At 47.1% G+C, this 22,055-nt stretch overlaps 1 protein-coding gene across 1 annotated transcript; it reads right to left on the reverse strand.

The window, feature by feature from the left end:
• Positions 1–286: 286 nt before the first annotated feature.
• Positions 287–7,368, reverse strand: LOC102099071 (histamine H2 receptor-like). The gene is made up of 6 exons (XM_014258873.2): positions 7,289–7,368; positions 6,839–6,959; positions 5,717–5,838; positions 5,328–5,601; positions 2,098–2,274; positions 287–959 (listed from the first exon to the last, which is right to left on the reverse strand). Exons 3-6 carry the CDS (start codon positions 5,733–5,735, stop codon positions 287–289), a joined length of 1,143 nt encoding a protein of 380 aa, XP_014114348.2. The 5' UTR covers positions 5,736–5,838; positions 6,839–6,959; positions 7,289–7,368.
• Positions 7,369–22,055: the final 14,687 nt, after the last annotated feature.

Here is a 22,055-nt window from a genome sequence, read left to right on the forward strand (position 1 = left end):
TTTTTCTTTTACCCAACATGAAGGTTGAATTTGTCTTAGGAAATATTCATTGGAAAAATAATTATCCAGGAATGAATTAGTTCCATTAATACAACAAATTGCCTCTAAAATATCTGAGTTCCTCATTATTGAAACTGTGGAAGGTGAAGAAATGCATCTTTGTTGTATTGTCCCCAGCTCTAATATTCCAGCCCCTCCTTCCCCTGTTCTCCTAGCCTTTGTTTTTCCATTGGGATGTGCTCCAGCACTTTCTGTATCACCACCTCCAGCGACCGATCCTGAATCCCTAGGACTTGGGTTTGCCCTTCGGGGCACCGTTGGGCACCGTCACGCTGTGTTCCAGGTCTGGAGCAGTCCTGGCAAACGTGGCTATGGAAACCATGTCTTCCCCAACATCCACCTGAGACCTGCGCCTGCAAATGAGCAGCTTCTTGAGGGCGTGCTGGAAGTCCCTGTTGAGGAAGGCGTAGAGCAGGGGGTTGATGGTGGAGTTGCAGTACCCCAGCCACGTGATGATCTTGAAGGTGCCGAGCAGCACCGTGCTGGTGGAGTCGGTGCCTCTGGCCGCCAGCCAAACGTTCAGCACGAAGTAGGGCAGCCAGCACAGCACAAACACGGAGATGATGATGCTGATGGTCCTCGTGGCCTTGTTCTCCAGCTGCAGGTGGTTCTGCCGCTTGCTGTTGGGGTGGTAGTGGATCTCCAGCGTCTGGGACATGATGCGGGTGGCCTTGAGGCGGGAGGCTCGGTAGATGAAGAAATACATGCTGCACATGACCACGAAGGGAAGGAAAAACGCCAGGGCGGAAGCCACGATGGCAAAAATCCAGTTGGTGACGAAGATGCATTCTCTGCCCGCATCAAAGTCCACGCCGGGGATCTCATTCCAGCCTTGCATGACGGGAAGGAAGGAAATGAGGGATGAATATACCCAGACCATGCAGGTCATCACGATGCATCTGCAAAAGGAAAGAGATGCGGAGGGGAGAGAGGGTCTGAGTAATTTTGAGTTGAGAACACCCAGTACGATTCAATCCCCATGGTAACCTGTGAGGGATATCGCTGCTGAGCAGTCCAGCAGGGCGTGGAGAAGGGAAAAGGCTGGAGTATACCAAGTCCAGATGTATGTATCTCTAACAATTGGGTAATTGGCCTGTAATTGACAGAATTGGGGTCAGCTTGAGTGCTCTGAGCTGGCTGAGAAAAGATGAGGGAAGGTTTTACAGATGTTTGTTAGTATTTTGAAACAACAGCTTGTAAATTTTTTTGCTTTCAGCTTTAGTATCTGCCCATTATCTCACCCTCTGGGGCCTGATGGGGATGGAGCTGATGGACACCAGATGACAGAATCTGCAAGGGAGGCCACACAGCCCCCTCCTCTCTTTGCCTGTGATACACAAATAACATACAGCAGGAGTGACAGGGGAAAAAACGTACCTAGAGGAGCCTGAACCCACCCTGTAAAGCACCCCACTGCTGCAGTGTCCTTTCTGCCCACCACCAGATGACTTTCCCCACCCTGCAGTCCTCATTTCAGCCTTTCACATGAAACCTTCATGGGAGCTCAGAAACTCCCTGTTTTCCCTGAATATCACTTCAGAAAAGATGGTGAGTTTTAGAGAGGGAAGACTACTGCTACATGCATCCTTCTGGGTCTCCTTCCACCTAGTCTTTAGAAGTTCTTCAAAGTTCCTCTCCATCTCTGAAGATGTTTCAAGGCCAAGGCTTGAGCAGCCTCGTCTAGTGGAAGGTGTCCCTGCTCACAGCAGGGGGATGGAACAAGATAATCTTTAAGGTCCCTTCCAACCCAAGCCTTTCTGTGATTCTATGAAATGACTGCACGGGGAAAACATGTAGGTTCAACTCAAACCATATCACTGGTTTCTACCCCATTTTGCAAACCTTCCTTAGCTCAAAAAATACTGTCCCGGGAGCACCATAAAATCCCCTCGGCCACATCCTTGTCTTCTCCTGCACCTCATTAAGCATTTTCTGCAGTTGTAAATGGTGAAAGCTCCTTTTGCCACATCACTCTGCTTCTGCTACCTGTTAACAGCTCACCTGGAGGGACCCAAAGTGAGGAGCAAATGCACTCACCTGCCACGGGACATCCTTCTGGAGTAGTGGTAGGGGGTGACCACGGAGCAGTACCTGTCCAGGCTGATGAAGCACAGCGTGACGATGGATGCCGTGCAGAACATGACATCGAAGGAGATCCAGACCTTGCAGAACACCTTCCCAAACAGCCACATCCCCGTCACCTCGTAAATGATGCTGTGAGAGAAAACAGCTGGAAATCAGAGCTGGAAGGGCTGTTTGTGCCCCCCCTGGGGGTGTGTAAGGCCAGGCTGGCTGAGGCTTTGAGCAACCTCATCTAGTGGAAGGTGTTCCTGCCCAGGGCTGGAACAAGAGGATCTTTAGGGTTCATTCCAACCCAAACCATTCTGGGACTATTTCTTTATGACTGTGCTGAGGTAATGCTGTATTTTATCACACAGGTCCTAAAGATGGGCACACAGCTCAGACAGCAGGGATTCATCCTCAAAGCACAACCCAAGAAAGGAGCACCCCACAGCTGGAGCATGACTGAACAAGAGCAAACCTATGCTTCTTGCAGCCTAAGTGCCTTGAGAGAGGTTGGTTTGCCCCACAAAGCTCCCCAAATTTACATCTGCACAGCTTTGTTTATCACAGCATTTTCCCAGTGCCTGACACAGCAGTCTTTTAATATTTCTCCTCAGTTCCTAGGGCATGGGACACCTCCAAGAAACTCACTTCACATCTGATGAAATGCTTCAAAACCAGAAAGGATTTCCACTCTTGGTTAAAAAAAATACAAAACATGCTAGGAGGAAGCCCATGCAGCTTGTATATTATGTGGCTCATAAATGCCTCAGCAAGGTAAACACACCAGCAAAAAACAGACATAGTACCAGAAATATTTCTAACAAAGTCAAGAAGGGCCTGTGTGAAGTGAGCAGCGAAGGAAGGAGCATATGGCAGCTGTAGGAAGGCTGATGCATGTTTCTATAGCATTCAGTGAAATGCCATTTGCTTCTCCTTCCTTTCTCCGGCTTTTTGCAACTCCTGGGATGCTGAAATCACCACTGTGAGTGAATTTGATGAGTGACTCCCTAGTCCTGCAAGGCTTTAATTTTGCTGTAACTTCCCAGCTTGCTGGTTAAATACAGTGAGATCAGGGCTGCTGAGCTGCAGGGCTCAGGTGTCCAGCAAGGGAGAAAGATTCAACCTGATGTCAGAAACAAGGCCTGATCTACATCTCATCAGCATGATGAAGGGTCCCAGCCTTCAGCAGCTCTTTGTTCTGTGGGACTCCATGCAAAAATCCAAGCAAACTACAGCAGAGCCTGTCCTCACACCGTGGGCAGCATGCAGGACCCCACAGCACACACATGGAAAGGTTTCATGGATCCTTTACAGAGGGGAAGTGAGGCATTAGAGTTGGAGCACAGGGTCAGTTCTGGACTTGGGTGCCATTCTGCCATTCCTCAGAGCCCTCCTTATCCCTAGAGATGCTGCAGAGGCTGTGGTGTGCCCTGGGCTCCCAGAAGGAGATGTGCTGCTGTGGGGACACCCTTGCACACAGATCCCAGGTGAGCAGGTGCCCAGTTCTCACCTGCACACATCTGGTAGGATGCACCTGACCTGCAGATGTTCTCACAGCGTGGAGTAATGGACACCTGACCCCTCTTCTCTGAGGTAAAAAGTCTCTGCAGCTTGGAAATTATGTTGGATAGCAAGGAGCAGTAAAAGCCAAAAAAACCACAGAGTGAAGTCACCCCTGCCTTGCTCTTTTGCTTGCAGAGGTAAAGAATGGCTGGAAATATTCAGCCTGGAAATGACAGGCTGGCTGCAGTACTCAAACAAAAAACCACTGCTGCAAACCAGCCAAGCCAGGAGCAGAACAAAAGTCTTACTCTTATGAAATTAAGACACAAAGTGACATTTGTTTTTCCCTCTGTCACATTTTCCTGAGCCAAACTGCCTCCTAAGATAATTTCTTTTCCTTCCCTTTGGCACGTAATAACCTGCTGACTGAGGAGCAAACTGAAATCCAAAAGGGCAGCACAGATGTGAAGCCAAAACAGTGGGAAAGTGTGAAACAGCAGCCACTGTGTTGGCAGGGCTGGAGAACGCTGCTGGAGCCAGCAGGGTCCATTCCTCACCACGTGGCCACCAGGAGCTGGCAGGTCCTCCCACCAGGCAGCACCAGGACATTCAGGAGGGACAGAAAGCACCAACCATGCCCTGAGCTTTGCTCCCCTTTGCAATTTTTGTTGTTTAAGTAAAACATCACTAAAAGTAGATTCAAAATAGATAGGAGGAAGAATTTTTTTATAGTGAGAATGCCCAGAGATGCTGTGGCTGTCCATCCCTGGAAGTGTTCAGAGCCAGGTTGGATGGACCTCTGAACAGCCTGGGCTGCCCATGTCCCTGCTCAGGACAGGGGTTGCACTTGATGATCCCTAAAGGTCCCTGCCAACCCAAGCTATGGTTCTATGATAATTTCAGAACCTGAACTTAAAATTCATTGAGCATGGAATTTAAGTTAGCAGTAATATTTTTTAAAAATATTTTTAAGCATTAACTGCTTTTTTTTTTTCATTTGATACCATGAACTTTTAACTCAGTTTGTAATTGCTTGTCGGGACAATATTTTTCAGTGCCAAATTCAAAGGAATAGGCAGCCTCATGAGAACTGAAGCAAAGAGCATGAAAAGAGTTCAGCTTCCTCATACTGCCCCATGAACTCTAAACAGGGAGCAGTTCCCTGATTTGCACAAACTCATGGCTGCTTTGCAGGACAAGGCAGCCAGGATCACAAGTCAGCTGCTTTCTGGTTTTGTTTTAGTTTCTGTTTTAGCCAGGACTGAAGCTTCCATAAATATAAACCTCATGCAGGGACACCTCTCAAGTGGCTCTTCCTCCATGAGGTACAGGGGAAGCCTAAATTCCTCTGCTTATACTGAAGAAATTCCTTACATTCCATATGCTGAGCTACTCCTGGGAGAGGGGGCTCAACAACTGGAGCTCCACGTGCAAAGCTGGAAATCGAGTTTAGATCAGCAGCCAGGGTCCCTGTGTGGCCAACAGCAAAAATACCCTTGGGAATTTGTCTCCAGGCATCACAAAGGGATCCATAACACAGAGCAGAGGCAGGGAAGCACATTCAGCCACCACGCCACAGCTCAGCCCTTCGGAGAGCCCAGCCCTGAGCCCAGCAGGTGAATCCCAGCCCTGCTCCCAGAGAGGATGGAGAAAGGACATTTGTCCTCCTCTGCTACCCCCTCAGGGATGTTCCTCACCTGAAAGGCATCACCAGACAGGCCACAAGGAAGTCTGCCATGGCCAAGGACATGATGAACATGTAGGTGACGGTGCGCAGCCGCTTCTCCACCACCGGGCAGAGGAACACCACGGTGTTTCCCAGGAGTGTCACCACGTCGATGAGGGTGAGGACCAGCCCAGTGAGCACCTCCTGGAGCCCGACCCCTCCCTTTGCAAAGGAGGAGGCAGCAGAGGAGAAATTAGAGAGCCAGGTTTCATTCCTGTCCATCAGCATATTCCCGCTGTTAAAATCTGAACGAGACAAAAGGGGAGAACCAGAATGACTTTAATGACGATTGGTACATGTGTGAAAGGGAGGAAGGAAATAATATTTATGCTTAATTTGCTCCAGGAAAAATCCACACACCCTGCTGTGCCTGTGCCATCACTGTCCCGTGGTTAGCAGCCCATTAGAGGTGTCTGAAATCCTGAGGGTGAGGATAAACGTACAGCATTGTCTGAGGTCCCTCACGGCAATTAAAAGCCCTCCTGTGAATGAAAATGCACCATCAGATGAAGCATGAGATCAGAAAAAAAAATAGAAATGTACTGAGAGCAGAGAGAGGAAAAGAAAACAACTGAAATAAAAACCTAAAGCTGCTGGGCTAAATCCCACTGAACAGCATGCCAAGTCCATGTAATCTGGGGGCTGGAGCTAGATGATCTTTAAGGTCCCTTCCAACCCAAACCATTCTGTGGTTCTATAGTCTCATTATCATCTTGGCCACCCCCAGACCAGCTGGGGCTGCCTGTCCAGGCTGGCTGCTTCCATAACCCCATGTACAGTCTGTGCTATACCCTGGGCTGTCCTGGTGCTTTTTCAGGCTCTGAAGTTTAGAGGTTTTTTACCACCACAGTGGGCAGCTCCACCTCCAGTCTGAATGGCCTAGCAGGGCTGCCAGCAGCTACACAGGGAGCAGAATCATGGGATAACAGAATGATTTGGATTGGGAGATCATCAAACTGAGGTGTCTCAGGTGCAGTCTGAACAGATTCATGTTCCCTCTGTGCCCAGATGGGAGGTGATGTTAACTCCTCAACTGAGGATTTTTTCATTGAGGAAATCCACGTTTGTGTCCACAGCTCAGTTCCCAGACTCTGACCAAGAGGTGTCACAGGCAGGTGGGAAGGTGGGAATGATGCCCTGCAAAAACTCCAGCACTTCAAAGCTCACTGGCATAGCTGAGGGAACACAAAGACAAAACTTGTGGGGAAAAGAGAATTGTAGAAATATTTCCCAGTGGTTGTATTTAAATATCATCACTTCTCCTGTGACTGGGATCTGCTTCCACAGTACCCTCAGGTCAATCCCACACCTCCAGGGCATCCTACTGAGTGCAGTGTGAGGTGGGCCTGGATAACATCCCTGTGGCCCAACTTGCCTCATCTCACAGGGGCCAAACTTTGCCTTAGGAGGAGTGTAAGAACAAGGCAGAAAAATGTTCTTGACATCTCCTTGTCCTTCCTGCAGCCTATGATCCAGAATTACCTCTTAAGATGGTTTCAATGGTTTCTGAATCATGAAATTGTCCTGCTTCCCCTCTGGCCCAGCAAACTTTTAGCATCCATGACCTCCTATAGCGACAACTTCCACGGCTCAGCTCTGTACCCTGCAAAGAAACACCTCTTTTTGCTTGTTCTGAAAAACAACAAGCTTGTTCTCAGCTTGTTGTGAGCCTGTCAGCAGCCAGCTTCATTCAGTGCCTCTGGTCCTTGCACTGGAAGAGGCACCACACAACCCATCCCCATCCAGCCCCTCTGGCACTGCTGGGCTCTCCAGCCTCTGCCACAGCCCCAGCTCCCTCCTCATCTGACAACTTGCTCATTCCTCATAGGGAAGCAACAGAGGATTCCTGCCCATCCCTCCTGCTCTTCTGAGCCTCTGAGAAGGACCAAAACCCCAAACAATTCCCAAGAGATAAATGCTCTGTGGATTTACCTAAGGGCATGATCTCTCTTCTGTCCTGCTCCCCTTTCACCACCATCCCTTACAAGATTTGCTGATTTGAGTGGCACTGAGCTGACCTTTCCACTGGGCTGTGGCCATCCAAAGGTCTTGTTCCTGGGCAGCAACAAGAGCTCAGAGTCCACTGCTTTAGATGGGAAAATAGCATTAAATTAGGAAATTAAGTTCTCTCCATCTTTTTGAAACTCCATCACCTCACAGATGAATTCCTTCTTCCACTGTAATGCTCAGTGAGTCTCATAAAATCTTTTTTTCACTTCATTAAGTCAGACATTATCCTTCATGCCCTGGTTAAGTTTTCTTTTGCCTGTAAATATCACCACTTCATGAGTCACAATTTTCCCAGCTGAAGATTTCTAGAGCCCCACATACCCCAACCCCTATCCCTGTAAAGACAGAGCATCACTGACCTCTCTGTAACTCACCCTGCACTTACCCCTCCTGCATGTCACCTTTCAGACAAGTATTTTTTCACACAGGGAACTTCCTTCTTAACTCAGGACTATTAAATTTCCTTAAAAGCCCCCACCATGAGGGTCTATATTGAAAACCTCTCAGAATTCCAAGCCACCCAGGTGTCTCTTTTCCACCTGCTGACTTCTTCCAAGCATTCCTATACAACTGTGAAGCTGGGCTGCATTTCCTGAAAGCAATAGTGACCTTGTCCTTGGATGTAATCATCTGTTCATGCACCTACTCATCCTCCAAAATCCTCAGCTCCGTCCCCTGACTTCCATTTATTTGCTGGATTTAGTGGTTTCCTTACTTTCAAGTTAAAAATAAAAAACGAAAAACAAAATTAAAAGGCTCAAACTGTTTAGAAAAAATAAATAAAGAAGGAAAGCTCTTCCTCACTGGAGCTGGGAATCACTGGCTGAAACCTGAAGCTCTCCTGCTCCTCCAGCACTGAAAATAAGCAGGTTTTTTGGACATCATCTCAGGCAGCCCCCTGGGTTAGCACTGCTAAAAGTCTGCAGGGTGTTTTAAGTACCTCAGGCCTAATGAAAATGTTCCTTGGACAACACTCCACATCCAAGCAACAAACACCCCATAACAATAAAATAAAAAATCCAGTCTCCAGCTCTCCCATAATTGACAGGAAAGAGGATAATCTGTGCCATTCTTTCTAACAGCTCCACTGAGGGTGTCATCAGACTGGATGAGCTCCTGTGGAACAGCTGGATTTCAGTGCAGCCACGTTTCCTGGCAGGAAGAATCGTTCAGGCCGTTCTCCTCGCTGTGTGTTCCACACAGACAGCTCAGGGACAGCCGGCTGGGAAAACCACATGGACCAGTTTGAACACTTGGGTTCTCCCAGGAGACCACACTGCATTAGGATAGGCTTCTAAGGCATGAACAGCAAAAAATCAGGTTTTTTCCTAAAAAAAAATCTATGTAAAATTTTAAAGTCTAAATCATCTGGTCTTCAGGTTTTAAAAAATCACTGCCAAATTTTTTGTTCATGGGTAGATGAGAATGATAGATAAGAATCCTGGATTAATTATTTGGGTTTTTTTAGACATGACACTGAGACAAGAAGATTTTGAAGTCGCACCTGCCTGCAAAGAATGACTGTTCCCACACAGTCATTAAGTTTGTATCAGCGTTAGAAAGACTCTAATTAAAACAGATCATTACTCACACTGCTCTGTGAACACACACCACTCTCAAACTTTGAGGAGAATTAGGACATGGTTATTAGAATTCCTCTTTGCAAGATTTCTGTGCTCCTCAAGTACCATCTCAGCCACCAGCCTGGGTTAAAAGGTCTTCTCAAGTGAAAAACTCACAGCAGGCTCCTTAATTCAGGATAAATCCAGGAGTATGACAGCACACAAAAACAGCAGATGTGCCCACACTCACAAAATATTAGAGAAACACTCTTTTGTCATGTTTTTTTCTTTTTATCAACACAAAGGTTGAGGGCCTGGAAATAAGGCTGTCTTTATTTGACATCCATTACTCCAACAATAAAAATAAGGGATGATGGATTCTTGAAACTTCAGGTTGAACCCTAATTCAGGGTGCAGACAACTGGATCCTGCTGCTCCTGATCCCTTTTAAGAATCCCCAGGTAGAGTCCCTGGAAGCTCATCCACAGTCCCTGTCACAGCCCAGGGTGGATGTCTGCATCCTTTTGCCTCTGACTGAGAAGCAAACCCATATCCAAAATGTGCTAAATTCAGTAATTCAACTAAGAAGTGCTGCTCTCCAACCACCTGGAGAATTGTACAGGAAAGCAGGGGATTATACCATCTTAACCTCTCGGTGGAAATTACTGTGACAAAGCAGGATATGCTATCTTTCCCTAGGATGCACTTCCTCAGCTTAAAATATTGGAGTTTTAAATACTCCTATGAGCTGAACAGCCCTGTGGTTACACTGCTGAGATAGCCCAGAGTCTTTCTACATCATCACTCTTCCAGTCTTTCCTGTAAAATCAAAGGGATAAATGCCCAGTTGTACCATAAGGTGGGATCTTCCCAGGTTTCCTGGGGACCTCGGATGCCTTAGGGTTTGCATTGTTCTTATTTGGGCATTATAGTTTTGCTTCCCTGCAAAAAAATGATGGGTTGGATTCTGCTCTGAGGCTGCCTGAGCAAAGCAACTCCACCATTTCTGCTTCCCTTTAAATATCCAGAAAGTTTGAGCTGATTTATTCAGCAGACAAATCTCAAGCCAAAGGTTAATTTCATCGGTAAAAGGCATATTTTGATGACAAGGGAGGGGGGAAAAAAAGCCCTGCAATCTCAAGGCTGATTGCACTTTAAAATCTTCGAGGAATGATGAAAACTGGAAATATATTAGTGGGAATACATCTGCTGCCAGGCTCTGCCGAATCAGGTACAATCCAGCACCTGGCAGCAGGGAACAGCCCCAGGACCTCGCACACCTTTCCCTCCTCCTCCCCACGGGAAAACTGCAGCAGCTCGGTGATTGCTGAGCACCGAAAGCCATTTGTTGAACTGTGCAAGGCTGTGGGTGGCGATAAAGGAGGGGGAGAATGCCTGGGGATGCTTCCAGCAGAACAACACGGACCCGAGGAGGCCGGGCAGCCTTGCGCTGACTTTCCTGCTACCCAACTTTCCCCTTGGAAGGACAGCATTTCTCTTTCCACCCCCAAACCTGCATAGAACGGCTTCTACAGCCTCTCTGAGAGCCCTGGGGCTGGGAACACAGCAAAACACGATATCCTTACCTTGGGCACACGGCTGAAGCAGCTCGGCGCTGTCCCTGAGCCCGGAGCTCAGCGGGGCTCTCCCCGCTGCAGGGCACCCGGGGCTGGGCTCGCCGGGATCCCGGATCCCTCCCCTCGGAGCTGCTCCCAGCCTCCAGCTGATGATCTCTGTCCCGAAGCAGGGCTCGGAATCCTCACCCACAGCCGGCACAGGGGTTTGGGATCGCCTCCGGCAGCCACAGAGTGCGGGGCAGCCGCTGCCTGCTCCGGGGAGAGAGGAGAGAGCGGAGCCGCATCGCAGCCCCGAAACTCACGGGCAACTTCAACCCGCAAACGCCGGGCTGCTCACTGCCTTAGGAACCGAGCCGGGGTGCCAAATCCGAACCCCCGGCAGGCAAAACCCTCACCCTCTGGGCAGCAAAACCCTCAAACACCGGGGAGGCAAAACCTTCACCCTCTGGGCAGCAAAACCCCCAATCCCTGTAGTGCAAAAACCCCAAACTCTGGGGTGCAAAATCCTCACTCTCTGGGCAGCAAAACCCCCAAGCGCTGGAGTGCAAAAAGCCCAACCCCTGAGGAGCAAAAAGCACCAAACCCTGGGAGGCAAAACCCTCAACCCCTTGAGTACAAAGACATTACCCCCGGGGTGCAAACCCACAGCCCCGGGGTGCCGAATCCAGCCTTGCTGGGGTCAGACCCCCCAAAGCTCTGGGGGCAAAAGCGCCGAGCCCCAGGACAGCAAAACCCCCAGCCCCAGGAGGCCGAGGATGCTGAGGAGCACACCCGCATCAGCCCGGGGCAGCGGGGATCAGCCCGGAGAGGGCTGCGGGTCCTGCCGCGGGGGGGATCTGTCCTGGAGGTGGGGAGGAAGAGGAGGGAACCCTTCCCGAAGGGGAGACAGTGTTTAAGGGGGTGTCCTTCGGGCAGAGGCTTCAGGACTGCAATAGAGGGGAGCGGCAGCGGCAGCCGGGCCCGGGGGGAGCTGGGCCGGGGGAAGGGGGGTCAGGATCTGCCCGAGGATGGGGATGAGGATGGGGATGGGGATTCCGCCGGCAGCACTTACCGAGGCAGGCGGAGGAGCCGCCCCCTCTCTCCTCCGCCCCGCAGCGCCCGTACCTCCCCGCTCCAGCCGGGAAACCTTCCTTCCCCCCGGGAAACAGAGCTCCCCGTGGAAACGATGCTCTCTTTTTTCCTGCTTTCAAACCAGCCCTTCCCGCTCCCCTCGGCAGCTACAGGGACACGGCGACCTGGTGCATGAAAACAGCAATAAAAAATAAGAGGCGTTCCGCGGGCTTGGCTCCCCTGTTGCCAAACAGGGTGTTTTGTTCATAAACTAAACCGAAAATTCGCAAGAATCCCGGGCTGGAAGAGGAACCTGTGGCACGAGGTTGGCGAGATGTCACCTGCCCTTGTCCCCGAGGCTGGGTGTGCTGGGAGGGATGGGGTGCTGGATTTTGGGAATCGGGCAGCGGGCTCTTGAGGCACACCCGTGGCAGACCCTGGCTGAATTGGCTGCCTGGAAAGGACCAGTCCTCCTCATCCTCCTCTTCCTCTTCCCAGCTGCAGCTCCGGGCTCAGGGAGGGACTGGCACCTCTCAGGCTCCTCGGGGAGCCACTCAGCCGGCAGACAGCAAACTCGGCAAGAAAAGGGGTAAAAATCTGCTTCTTTGGGCGCTGGGGTAAATGTCAAGCACAAAGATTGGCGTTTGTAACCCTGGCCATAGCTCCTGTCCTGAAACAACCCCAAATCACTCTCAAAGGCATCAACTCCGCACTGAATCGCTGCCATCAGCACATCTGCCTCCTGCTCCTTTTGTTTTCCAAAGATTGTTACAAAGGTTTTGAACTCTGGATTCACCCACCACCAAAAATTACACTGGAGGATTTTTTTAATGGGTGTGGAGAGGAAATCTCTTGTTCAGGGTTGGTGGAAAGTAAAGAAATTCAGATTTACTGTCCTCTCCCTGGAATAACTCAGCACCTAGCTGGCAATTGGCCTCTCAGGTTTCAGGCTTGTCTTTGACATTAACATCAAAACTGCGATAGAAGAGCACCTTTGGGTCATTTTGTGTCATATTTATTGCTTCAGAAATAGCAGATTGCCCCTCAAACATAATAAAATCTACTTTAAATTATGGATTTTCAGGAAAGGAAAGGGGAGGAAGAATTATGTCACAGCCAAACACAACCTCATCCCTATACTCTCCTTTATAAGAACAAAATATTTTCTATAAAGCAGGAGAAATAAGTAATGTGTGGACCAGAGTTTTCTGTGGATTTAGATTGATTCCATCACTTTAGTCAACATAAACTTTCACGTGTTTCTGAAAAAATCAGCTTTGACAACTTCAATGTAAATATTTTAAATTATTATGCTTAAAGTTGTCTTCTAATTTACATTTAATTTTAAAAAGTTTTAATAAAACTTGAAATTTGAGCAAAATATTTTATCTCTGATCAAAAGAACAATTTTCAAACCTGAAGAAAAGGTTCCCCAGCCTCTTTGCAAGCTGAGCTCTTGAAGCCACTTTCTGATCTCCTTCCTTACTCCATTAATGCCACTGGGCCAAAGAGCAGCATCTCATCAGGGATAAGAAACAAAGGGGTAGAAGTTTTATTTAAAGCTTGTACCAAGCTCTTTTATTTCTCCATTTGCTGACAAACAAACATCAACAAATAGAATTAAATTATATTTATTATATACACATTTTATATAAATTATATTTTGTATTAATATGAATATATTAAAAGCATAATAAATATATTAAATTGCAGAAAAAATTAAAAAAACTTGTCATTTTAAATAATGGCTAGCTTCTGGTGGCTCCTTTTTTTTGACAGAACCTTTTCAAAATATACTTTTCCATAGACTCATAGAATCACAGGATGGACCTTTCAAGGTCATGCAGTTCCAACCCCCCTGCTGTGGACCAGGACCCCCAGTCCCTTTTGCCAGGGCTGCTCTCGGTCTGTTCATCCCCCAGCCTGGATTGATAATCCACACAGGTTCAGCACCAGCACCCAGCCCTGCCAAAACCCCCTTCTCCTCCATTTCCCTTGAATTCATAGCACAACAAGAGCCCAAAAACCCCAAAGGAAGCTGCCTCTTTCCCTAATTAGTGTTAATTGCCCGTTCCTGGGCCGTGGGAGGGGCTGTGGTGCTGTCTGTGGTACCAGAGAGTTGCACAGCTGGGTTCTGGTTTTACTTTTGCTGGGCCCTTCTTTGTCCCCCTGGATTCCAGGCAGGCTGTCAGACTCCAGTAATTGAGTTTTCATGGAGTAGAGAATAATAGCAAAGGCCTGCAGCTCTTCCAAAGCACCAATCTCAAAAGAAATGACAAAGGAGAGAGATAACAGCAAGAAGAAGTGGTCTGGACAGAGTCCTGCAAATGCTGTGTCAGCCACTCATAATGAGGTCATCTGTGAGCAATCCACTTGTCAGCATGTCACAAACCATCAAAAAAAAACAACAACAAAAAAAAAAAAAGACAAAATTTAACATCTACTGGAATTCCAAAGATATTGTCAAGCAGGGATTCCTGGGATGTTGTCCTTTGGGTTGCATTATATTTTCAATGCTACCTGGAAAGGGAGGAATGAGGGAAGATGGAGTTTATTTAGCTTTCTGACCTCCACAAGAAGGAGGGTAAGAGGAAATGTACATTTCAGAGCCTTTAGCATGCCAAAAGCAACTTGATCTTAAAAAATTTGAGCAGTAGTAGAGCTGTTTGTGCACACACCAAGGTACAGCTCCTTAAACTGGTAAATAAGGTGGAAGGGGCTGGAATACTCAGGAATGGTCTGAGGCTTCCTTTACACGTGGTAGCCACTAGGAATGCATTGGTAAATCCCTTGGGAAGGAGGGAAGGAGCTCTGACCAATGTGTTGTGTTGCCAAGTAGGAGGATACAAGGAAACTTGATGGGTTTTAGACCTCATGGCTCAGCAGTGGAGATGCTGCTGTGGCAGATGATAGCCCCACCAAGCACAGAGATTTAGAAGCTGCACAAAGAATAATGGGTAAAAAAAAGCCAGTAAATCACATGGCATTGGGCAAATATGCCCATAGGAGTGGCAGTTTTGGTGTTTTCCTTTGCCTCTCAAGGGGGAGCCTGTCCTGATAGCGCTGATCCCCTTCTTGCTTACGGCAGCAGCATGAGAAGAAGAAGGATGAAAGGAGCATTTTCTTCCTGTCTGTCTTGATTTAGCCAGGTGTGAAAGTATACAAACAATTGTCTGGACTGTAAACAACTCTTTCCTAACCCTGCTGACTGACAGGGTTTCTGAGCAGAAGCCTCTGGAGGTGCTTGCTAACCACTTTGTGTCAGCCCCAGGGCCCAGAGGCAGCTGCCAGCGAGATGTTCTCTGTGCCAGGCTGCTCTGGCAAGCTGCACTCCATCCCTGTGGAAGAGCTTTAGTCATCAGCCCAGGCACTGAAGCTCCTTGGACACACAATCCCTGCTGTGCTCCCTGACTGTGCTTTTTCAATATCTTATGTGCTGCAGCATTTCTTGTGCTTGATGAACTCTACCTGACAATTTCTGTCTCCATCTTCCTCCGTCCCATATATTTATATTCTCTTTTTCAGGTGGGGTTTATAATCTTTCTGCTTTGACATAATCACTGCTAAAATGAGGAATTGCTCCTGTTGCCTGTGGCAGGCTCAGCTGTTCTGTGCTGCTTCCACTTGCCCCTCAGACCCCAAAAGTGGTCTCTCTTCTCTGTAGAGGGTATTCACTCCTAACTTTTTCTGTCTTAACAGTATGCAATTTATATTCTGGAAATAAATAGCACAGGTATTCCCACTACCTTCCAGCAATGTTTATGCTGATAAACTTTAAACCCTGCAAATACCTCCATGTCTCTGGGTGTGCCTCAGCTGAAGTGTGTCACACTGCTGAAAAATCAGGATCCTCCCCATTATCAAGGGAACTAGAGAGACACAAAATATTCTTGGTGAAATCCATGGAAATTACTGGAGCCTGAGACAGTTTATTAACCATTTATTATCATTGCACCAATTAATTCAAGGCAATAAGATGGATATACAGTCATAGAATTATAGAAAGAATAAAAGAAAATCCTCAAAATTTAAACTGGCTCATGAGAGCTGGTGTTTGTACATATTGGGAATTTTTTTATGGATAAATTCAATGGTTCTGGTCTTAAGGACAAGTTTGGATCATTGGATCAACCCCATTTGGAGAGGAAGAAGAGCAATCATACTTTCAATATTCAAAACCCAAACTCTAAAATGCTGAGGGCGTGTTCCAGCCAAGTGTGGATCCAGCCCAGCCTTTCCTGCTGCTCAGGATGCAGATGTGGCCTCTGGCACAGAGCAGGATCAGGGCAATGCAGAGGGCTGGTCTGCAGGGCACTGCTGAGGAACAGCCTGTGACTCCTTTGAAGCTGCTTGATGATGAAAACTAGTTCCAAAATCTTTTTTTTGTTGTTCTCCATGTGTTTCCCATTGGTACAAACCAGCCATGTGTGTTTGCCAGAGGGACCTCTGGTCACTGTTCCCAGAACTCTGCTGAGAGCCTCGTAACTGCAGGGCTGTAGGTACTGAACTGAGTTAATTTGAATGTGAAGCTTTGTGTCCAAGTTCTGCTCTGTCACAGATTTTCCCTTTCCCAGAAGAGTTTGAGGCTTATAAGCTCTAAAAGCACATTCAGACGGAGAAATGGCCCAGCTCTGCCTTGTGACTTGCAACAGTGACAGCTCCTGAGTGTTCTTGAATGTTCAAATTGGTCTTTGCAGCTTCAATTCAGCCACACCCTGGTGTCACTCCACACAGGAGTGAACAATTCCAGCTGAACCTTCATCACTGCTTGGGGAGACCTTGGGCATTTCATTCCATGGAGGGACAATAGATCTGATACTGCCAGATCACCATCCTCTGGCTGATAATCCAACCGAGAGGTATCCTGTAATTCAATTAGAGGTGTCCAGGGCTGGCAGGGAACTGTCCCTGAGTTTACTTGAAGGCAATAATGATTTTTACAGTAGGACCAGCTGTTAGACATCAGGAGACTCTCTGGGAGCTGTGGATAGCTTGCACTGCAGTGTGCACACACCTGCTACGAATTCTCATAGCTCACATCTCTGAAGTGGCTTGTTTGTCTCCCTGAAGCTGCGGGGAAGATGACTTTTATTTGTGTAGGAGATCTCCCCAGAAATTTGATGGCACTTTTACACAAAATGTTTTTCCATGCACAGGGCATGTCCCAGATGTCAGATGGTCAGGGTTTCGCCATGGTCACGCTCCTTGCTGTGCTTACACCGCGGCACTTTCACTGAGGATGGTCATGTTGTGCAAACAAAACCCTTTGTCCAGAAGGAACCTTGGTGTTTTTACCCTTAAACTGAAATCCAGTGAGTAACATTCCCCACAGTGCTCTCTCATTATGGGCTCCTCCATTCCTAAGCATCCGGATTGGGCTGGGCTTGCAACAGGGTTGTACAACTGAGCTTGGTGTGTGCTTTGAGTTCCCAAAAACCATCAGAAAATTCAAGCCCAAGAGGTATGAAAATGCTCAAACTGAGTCATCAGAAATGAGTGGACATTTTTTAAGCCTTCACTGCCTACCAAAAGCTGCACAGTGACTCAACGTTATGGTCTGAAGCAAAACCTCTGGTTCTGTGTGTTATCTATTAGACCGTGTCGGATATGAGGGATGGAGAAAATTATAAATCTAGTCAGAAGTCCCACTGAGAAAACACCAGAGCTCTGTTGCAGAGACCACCAAGGGGATTTGAAAAGGCTTTTGTTGATCTTGGAAGAAAAGACACCATTGATACAAAACAGTGTCCTGAGAGAGAGGAGAGCACTAAACACCCACAGACAAAACCACTGGAGGAAAGAACTCAGGATATCCTACATGCTGTATCAGGACACAGAATCTATTTGAATAGCTGCCATATTTTAATTGCTTCCAACAATCCTGTTTCTTGGCTCTGTCGTGTATTTCTAGCAACAGTGCTGAAATTATTGTATAACTCTTAGGGAAAAAAAAAGAGAACCTTATCATCGAAACCACTTGTCAGGCTGAAAAAAGTTGCCAAAGAAAATTTTCTTTTTCCTTTTTATTGTTCTCCTGACAAGCTGGACAGGGGCTCTTTTCTCTTGTGCTGCAAAATCTAATTATATACATACATAAAAAATAGAGAGCACTAGCCATTTGTCTCGCATGACTCACCACTGTCTTTGCAAATGTCACAAATGCTGGCAAGCAAGCTACAATCACAGAACACATTAATGTCTCACAAGGCTGCCTGGCTCCATTACAGGCTGGCACGAATTAAGCTGAGTAACTGGGAGAAGATGGGAGGAAGATTTCACTGGACACCTGGGATTATTGTGTGCTGGAAGCATGGCAGGAGACAAACCACTAAAAGACAATCCAGTGCCTTCAATGGCAATCCCTGCTGCAGGCTGAAACCATTTGTACGTCTCAGAAGAGATGAAAAAACAGTCTTTATTTTAAATAAAGAAACCCTTTATTCATTTATCACTTGGGCCTCCTGTTTTAAAGGAAAAAAGGGGATCTCTCTCTGGAATACATCTTCATGGCCACCTCCTGCGCAGGAGCAAGGCTGGTCCCTGAAAGCCCTGCCCTGGACCAGGGGGTGGGAGGAGGGTTTCTGCTACACCCCAGTGAGACCTTGGACACCCTCACCAGGGTGCACAATAAATGCATTTCACTCCCTCACAAACCCCACAGGATCCTTCTGGTTCTACAGCACCTCTTCCTCTCTGCCCTGGGGCTGCACCGGGTCTTGAGATCCTCCCTGCAGCACCGTGTCCAGCTCTGGGACCTCCAGCAGGACAGGGAGCTGCTGGAGCCAGTCCAGAGGAGACCATGGAGATGCTCTGGAGTCAGGCTGGGAGAGCTGGGGGTGCTCACCTGGAGAAAAGAAGGCTCTGGGAAGACCTTAGAACCTCTTCCAGTGCCTAAAGGGCTACAAAAGAGCTGGAGGAATTGTTTTGACAAGACATGGAGTGACAGAACAAGGGGAAATGGCTTCAAACCGAGAGAGGGCAGGGTTAGATTGGATATTAGGAAGAAATTTTTTACTGTGAGGGTGGTGAGACCCTGGCACAGGTTTCCTGGAGATATTGTGCCTGTCCCAACCCTGGGAGAGTTCAAGACTGGGTTGGATGATGCTCTGAGCAACCTGGCTCAGTGGAAGGTGTCCTTGCCCATGGCAAGGGTGCTGAAACTGACTGATCTTTAAGGTCCCTTGCAACCCAAACCATTCCATGGTTCTGTGATTCTACGCATGTCAGGGCAGGGCGGAGGCACAGAGGAGAACCCTGGGCTGAGCAGAAGATGAGATTATAAAAGTCTCAGTCTCAGAACATCAGACATGATGGATCTGCTATAGATAGGCTTTAAGAAGTAGACAACTTTTTTAAAAAAACAAATCTACTTCTGAATCCCTGGAGGACTCTGAAGAAACTCATCCTTTCACAGAGAGACGGGCAGTGAATTTCTGAAACACAGAGGGTTTCTTAAATGTTCTTCCTCAGCTTCCATGGCACTGATGCCAGGACCTGTCCCAAAAAGAGCCAGTCTCATTTCAATTTTACAGTCCCGTTTGAAAATGCATCCCATCACTGTTGAATCCCTGAAGCACAGCTCTCAGTCCCATTCACATGCACAGCATTTCCTGGTGGCTGGGCCAGGGACGGCTCCTGAGCTGTGAAATGTTTGAAATGTGTGAAATATGTGGAATGAACTGTGTGCAGTCCCCGGCTCCTTCAATGTGCCTGGAGCACTGATTTTATCTCGCTGGGTGACATCAGGGCAGTGATGCCTGATTTCTTGAGAAGTTTCACAGTAAAAAATGACAAATCAGGAAGAATTACTCATATGGACAGGGAGATTGTGGACAGGAAAATAACTATGCTCTGACTGTTTAAATGTGAGACCATCCTATGTTGCATTGGGAAATTGTGCTCTTCTCTACAAAAAGCTGTATTGTGCTTTTTTCATTTGACAAGTATATCTGTGGTATATTTTTAGCTTTAATTAGGTATTCTTTCAAATCTTACCACTGCCCACCCAGAGCAAGTGGAGTGGCATAAACACAGACACAATGTAGAGTACCTTATGCTGGAGAGCACAGCAACAGCACATTAATAATCTTTTCTTTTTCCCAGGCATTTCCTCTTGAATCCAGGAGAGAACTTGTTTACTGGTGTGATTCACTAGTTGAAGAATAAAATGTTGTCTGGCAAGGTTAATATTTCACATTTTATTATGGATTTTCACTTGAGGATCTAAAAATTATTTACAAGACTTAAAGCTTGAACAAAACATTTTTATTTTTTTTTTTTTTCAGTAAATTGTGGCTGCCCTATCCCTGGCAGTGCTCAAGGTCAGGTTGGATGGGGCTTTGTGCAGCCTGATCTAGTGGAATATGTTTTGGTATTTCTTTTCAGAACATGATTTCCCTTCCCCCATACCCCCCATTACTTTACCTATCAAAAATTTTGCATACAAAATCATAATTACAAAATACTTTAGAGCTGTATAAAAAAATCCCTTGCCTTATTTTTACTAAGTTAAGCAAGGTGCATTTGCATGTAAAAACCATCTCATTGCTTGTCTTTTTAAGCTTAACTAAAGCTGCAGAACACTGCACAGCTCCACAGGTGGAAAGTTGATCAGAGCAGCTGAAGCCTTGCTGTTCCAGCGGGAATGGTGGAATAATTGCCCACGGTTGTGCTGAGAGTACACACCTGATCTGAATGTCTATGGAAGGGTTTGCAGAAACCAGGATGTGTTTGGGCCGGCAGGAGGAGGAGCATGCTGCTCCTCCGTGATGGGAAATCACTCTCTGGAAATGGTGCTTTGCTCCCAAGTAAGCCCCAGGGAGATTAAAGAAGCATGTGTTGGAAATTAGGTCTTATTCTCCAAGGATTTTTCTTTTGGCATGGTGTGTGAATATTACTTTGTCATTAAATCTGGTTGGTGAGGGAAGGGATAGAATATAAAAGCAAGGCCAGGGAAGGCAGATGAAAAAGTGTAATGGTTTGGGGGGCAGCAAGAATCACTGCACATATTGACAGGTTGCTAAGGGCATGTATTCATGCTGGCACCTCTGCTGGGGATGCCCAGCTGTGCCCTCTGCCACCCCACAACTGCACCTGCTGGGTATCAGAAGGAGGAGGAGAGAGGGAAACTCATTTGGTGGGTTATGATAGAGAAGAGGCTGAATAGAGGAAAACACATCTTGTCTGCTAAGATGATGAACTCCTTTGAGCTGGATTACACAGCTCTTCAAGGGCAGGACAAACATCCATCTCATCAAAACCTCATCTTTTCCAGGAACAGATATAAAGACAGTGGGGAAGGGAATGAAAATCCTCATCGTTGATGGGGACAACAGAAATTGGGGTGGGGGGGTGAGAGTGTGTGCACAGTGCCCTGCCAGACAACCATGCCCCCCCAGCATCTCTATATGATATCTGTATATCATATAAATACATATCATCTCACTGCTCTCTCATATTTGCTTTTTTGCCCCTTGCCCCCTGTTCTCCCAGCTCAGTAATTCTTTCCCAGGAATTCACATAGAATGGTGCATCAGGTACTGTCCCCAGCCAACAGTTTAGGAACAAAATCCAAAAATGTATTTCTGTTGACAACTGCGTCAGACTGATTCCTAAGCACCACAGAAACCCTCCTCTCCCAATAATAATCTGTCTGCTTTCCACTGCCTCCTCTGTAATACCAAAACTCATTTTTGATTGTTCTGTTTTTCACGTCTGGCTTCGTACAAGCCAGGCTATGTTTGTTTATTTGACGCTGACTTGTGCTAGATAAATATGACCTATGCCAGATAAATATAGGTTGGATTCAAAGAATTGGTATCCAGGCTATTTATGTTAGCAGCTTGACTGAGTCAGCTTTAATCAAAGTAAAGAAGTAAAATCTGAATATAGAAAAGGAACCAGGTATAACAATAACACAGGTTATAAATTGCTTTCATGTATTTTCTTCTCTTTGCAAAACAATATTTTTCTGACCTTTATGGTGAAGTTGCCACTCATCCCCTTTAGATCTGACACCACCCATAGCCACAAAAATGTCATTTCCCAGATCAGGGACATGCACAAAAGCAGGTGAAGGTGGGAGTGACCTTCAGGCTCACCTGGGGGGGCACTGCCATGTGAGCAGTACCTGGAGCAAAGCTTTGCTCTCTTTGCTCTTGATCACTCAGGGTGTGCAACTCTCCCCTTCCAAACTCAGAAGAGGCAGCCCAAAGAAAACACTGCTGGCAGAGGATCCCCAGGAGTCTTTGGACAATGAGCTGGAAGTGGCTGCATTTTACAGAAATTCATAGTCAAAAACTAGTGCTTATCTATTAAAACTGTGTCTGAAACAGAGTCCTTTGGCTCTGAAGGCTGAATCCCAAATTATTCCTGGAATAAAATGAGGAAAACAACCTGATCTGAAGCCATCACCACGGGCAGCAGAGACTTCCCAAGCAGCATAACCGGGGTGCTGCCAGTTTCAGGTCTGATGCTCTGAGCCGTGGGCACGTCCTGGAT

Source organism: Pseudopodoces humilis, chromosome 6 (assembly GCF_049639895.1).
Source record: "Pseudopodoces humilis isolate 2021_Gansu_Grassland_sample_001 chromosome 6, ASM4963989v1, whole genome shotgun sequence".
Classification (NCBI taxonomy): Eukaryota; Metazoa; Chordata; class Aves; order Passeriformes; family Paridae; genus Pseudopodoces; species Pseudopodoces humilis.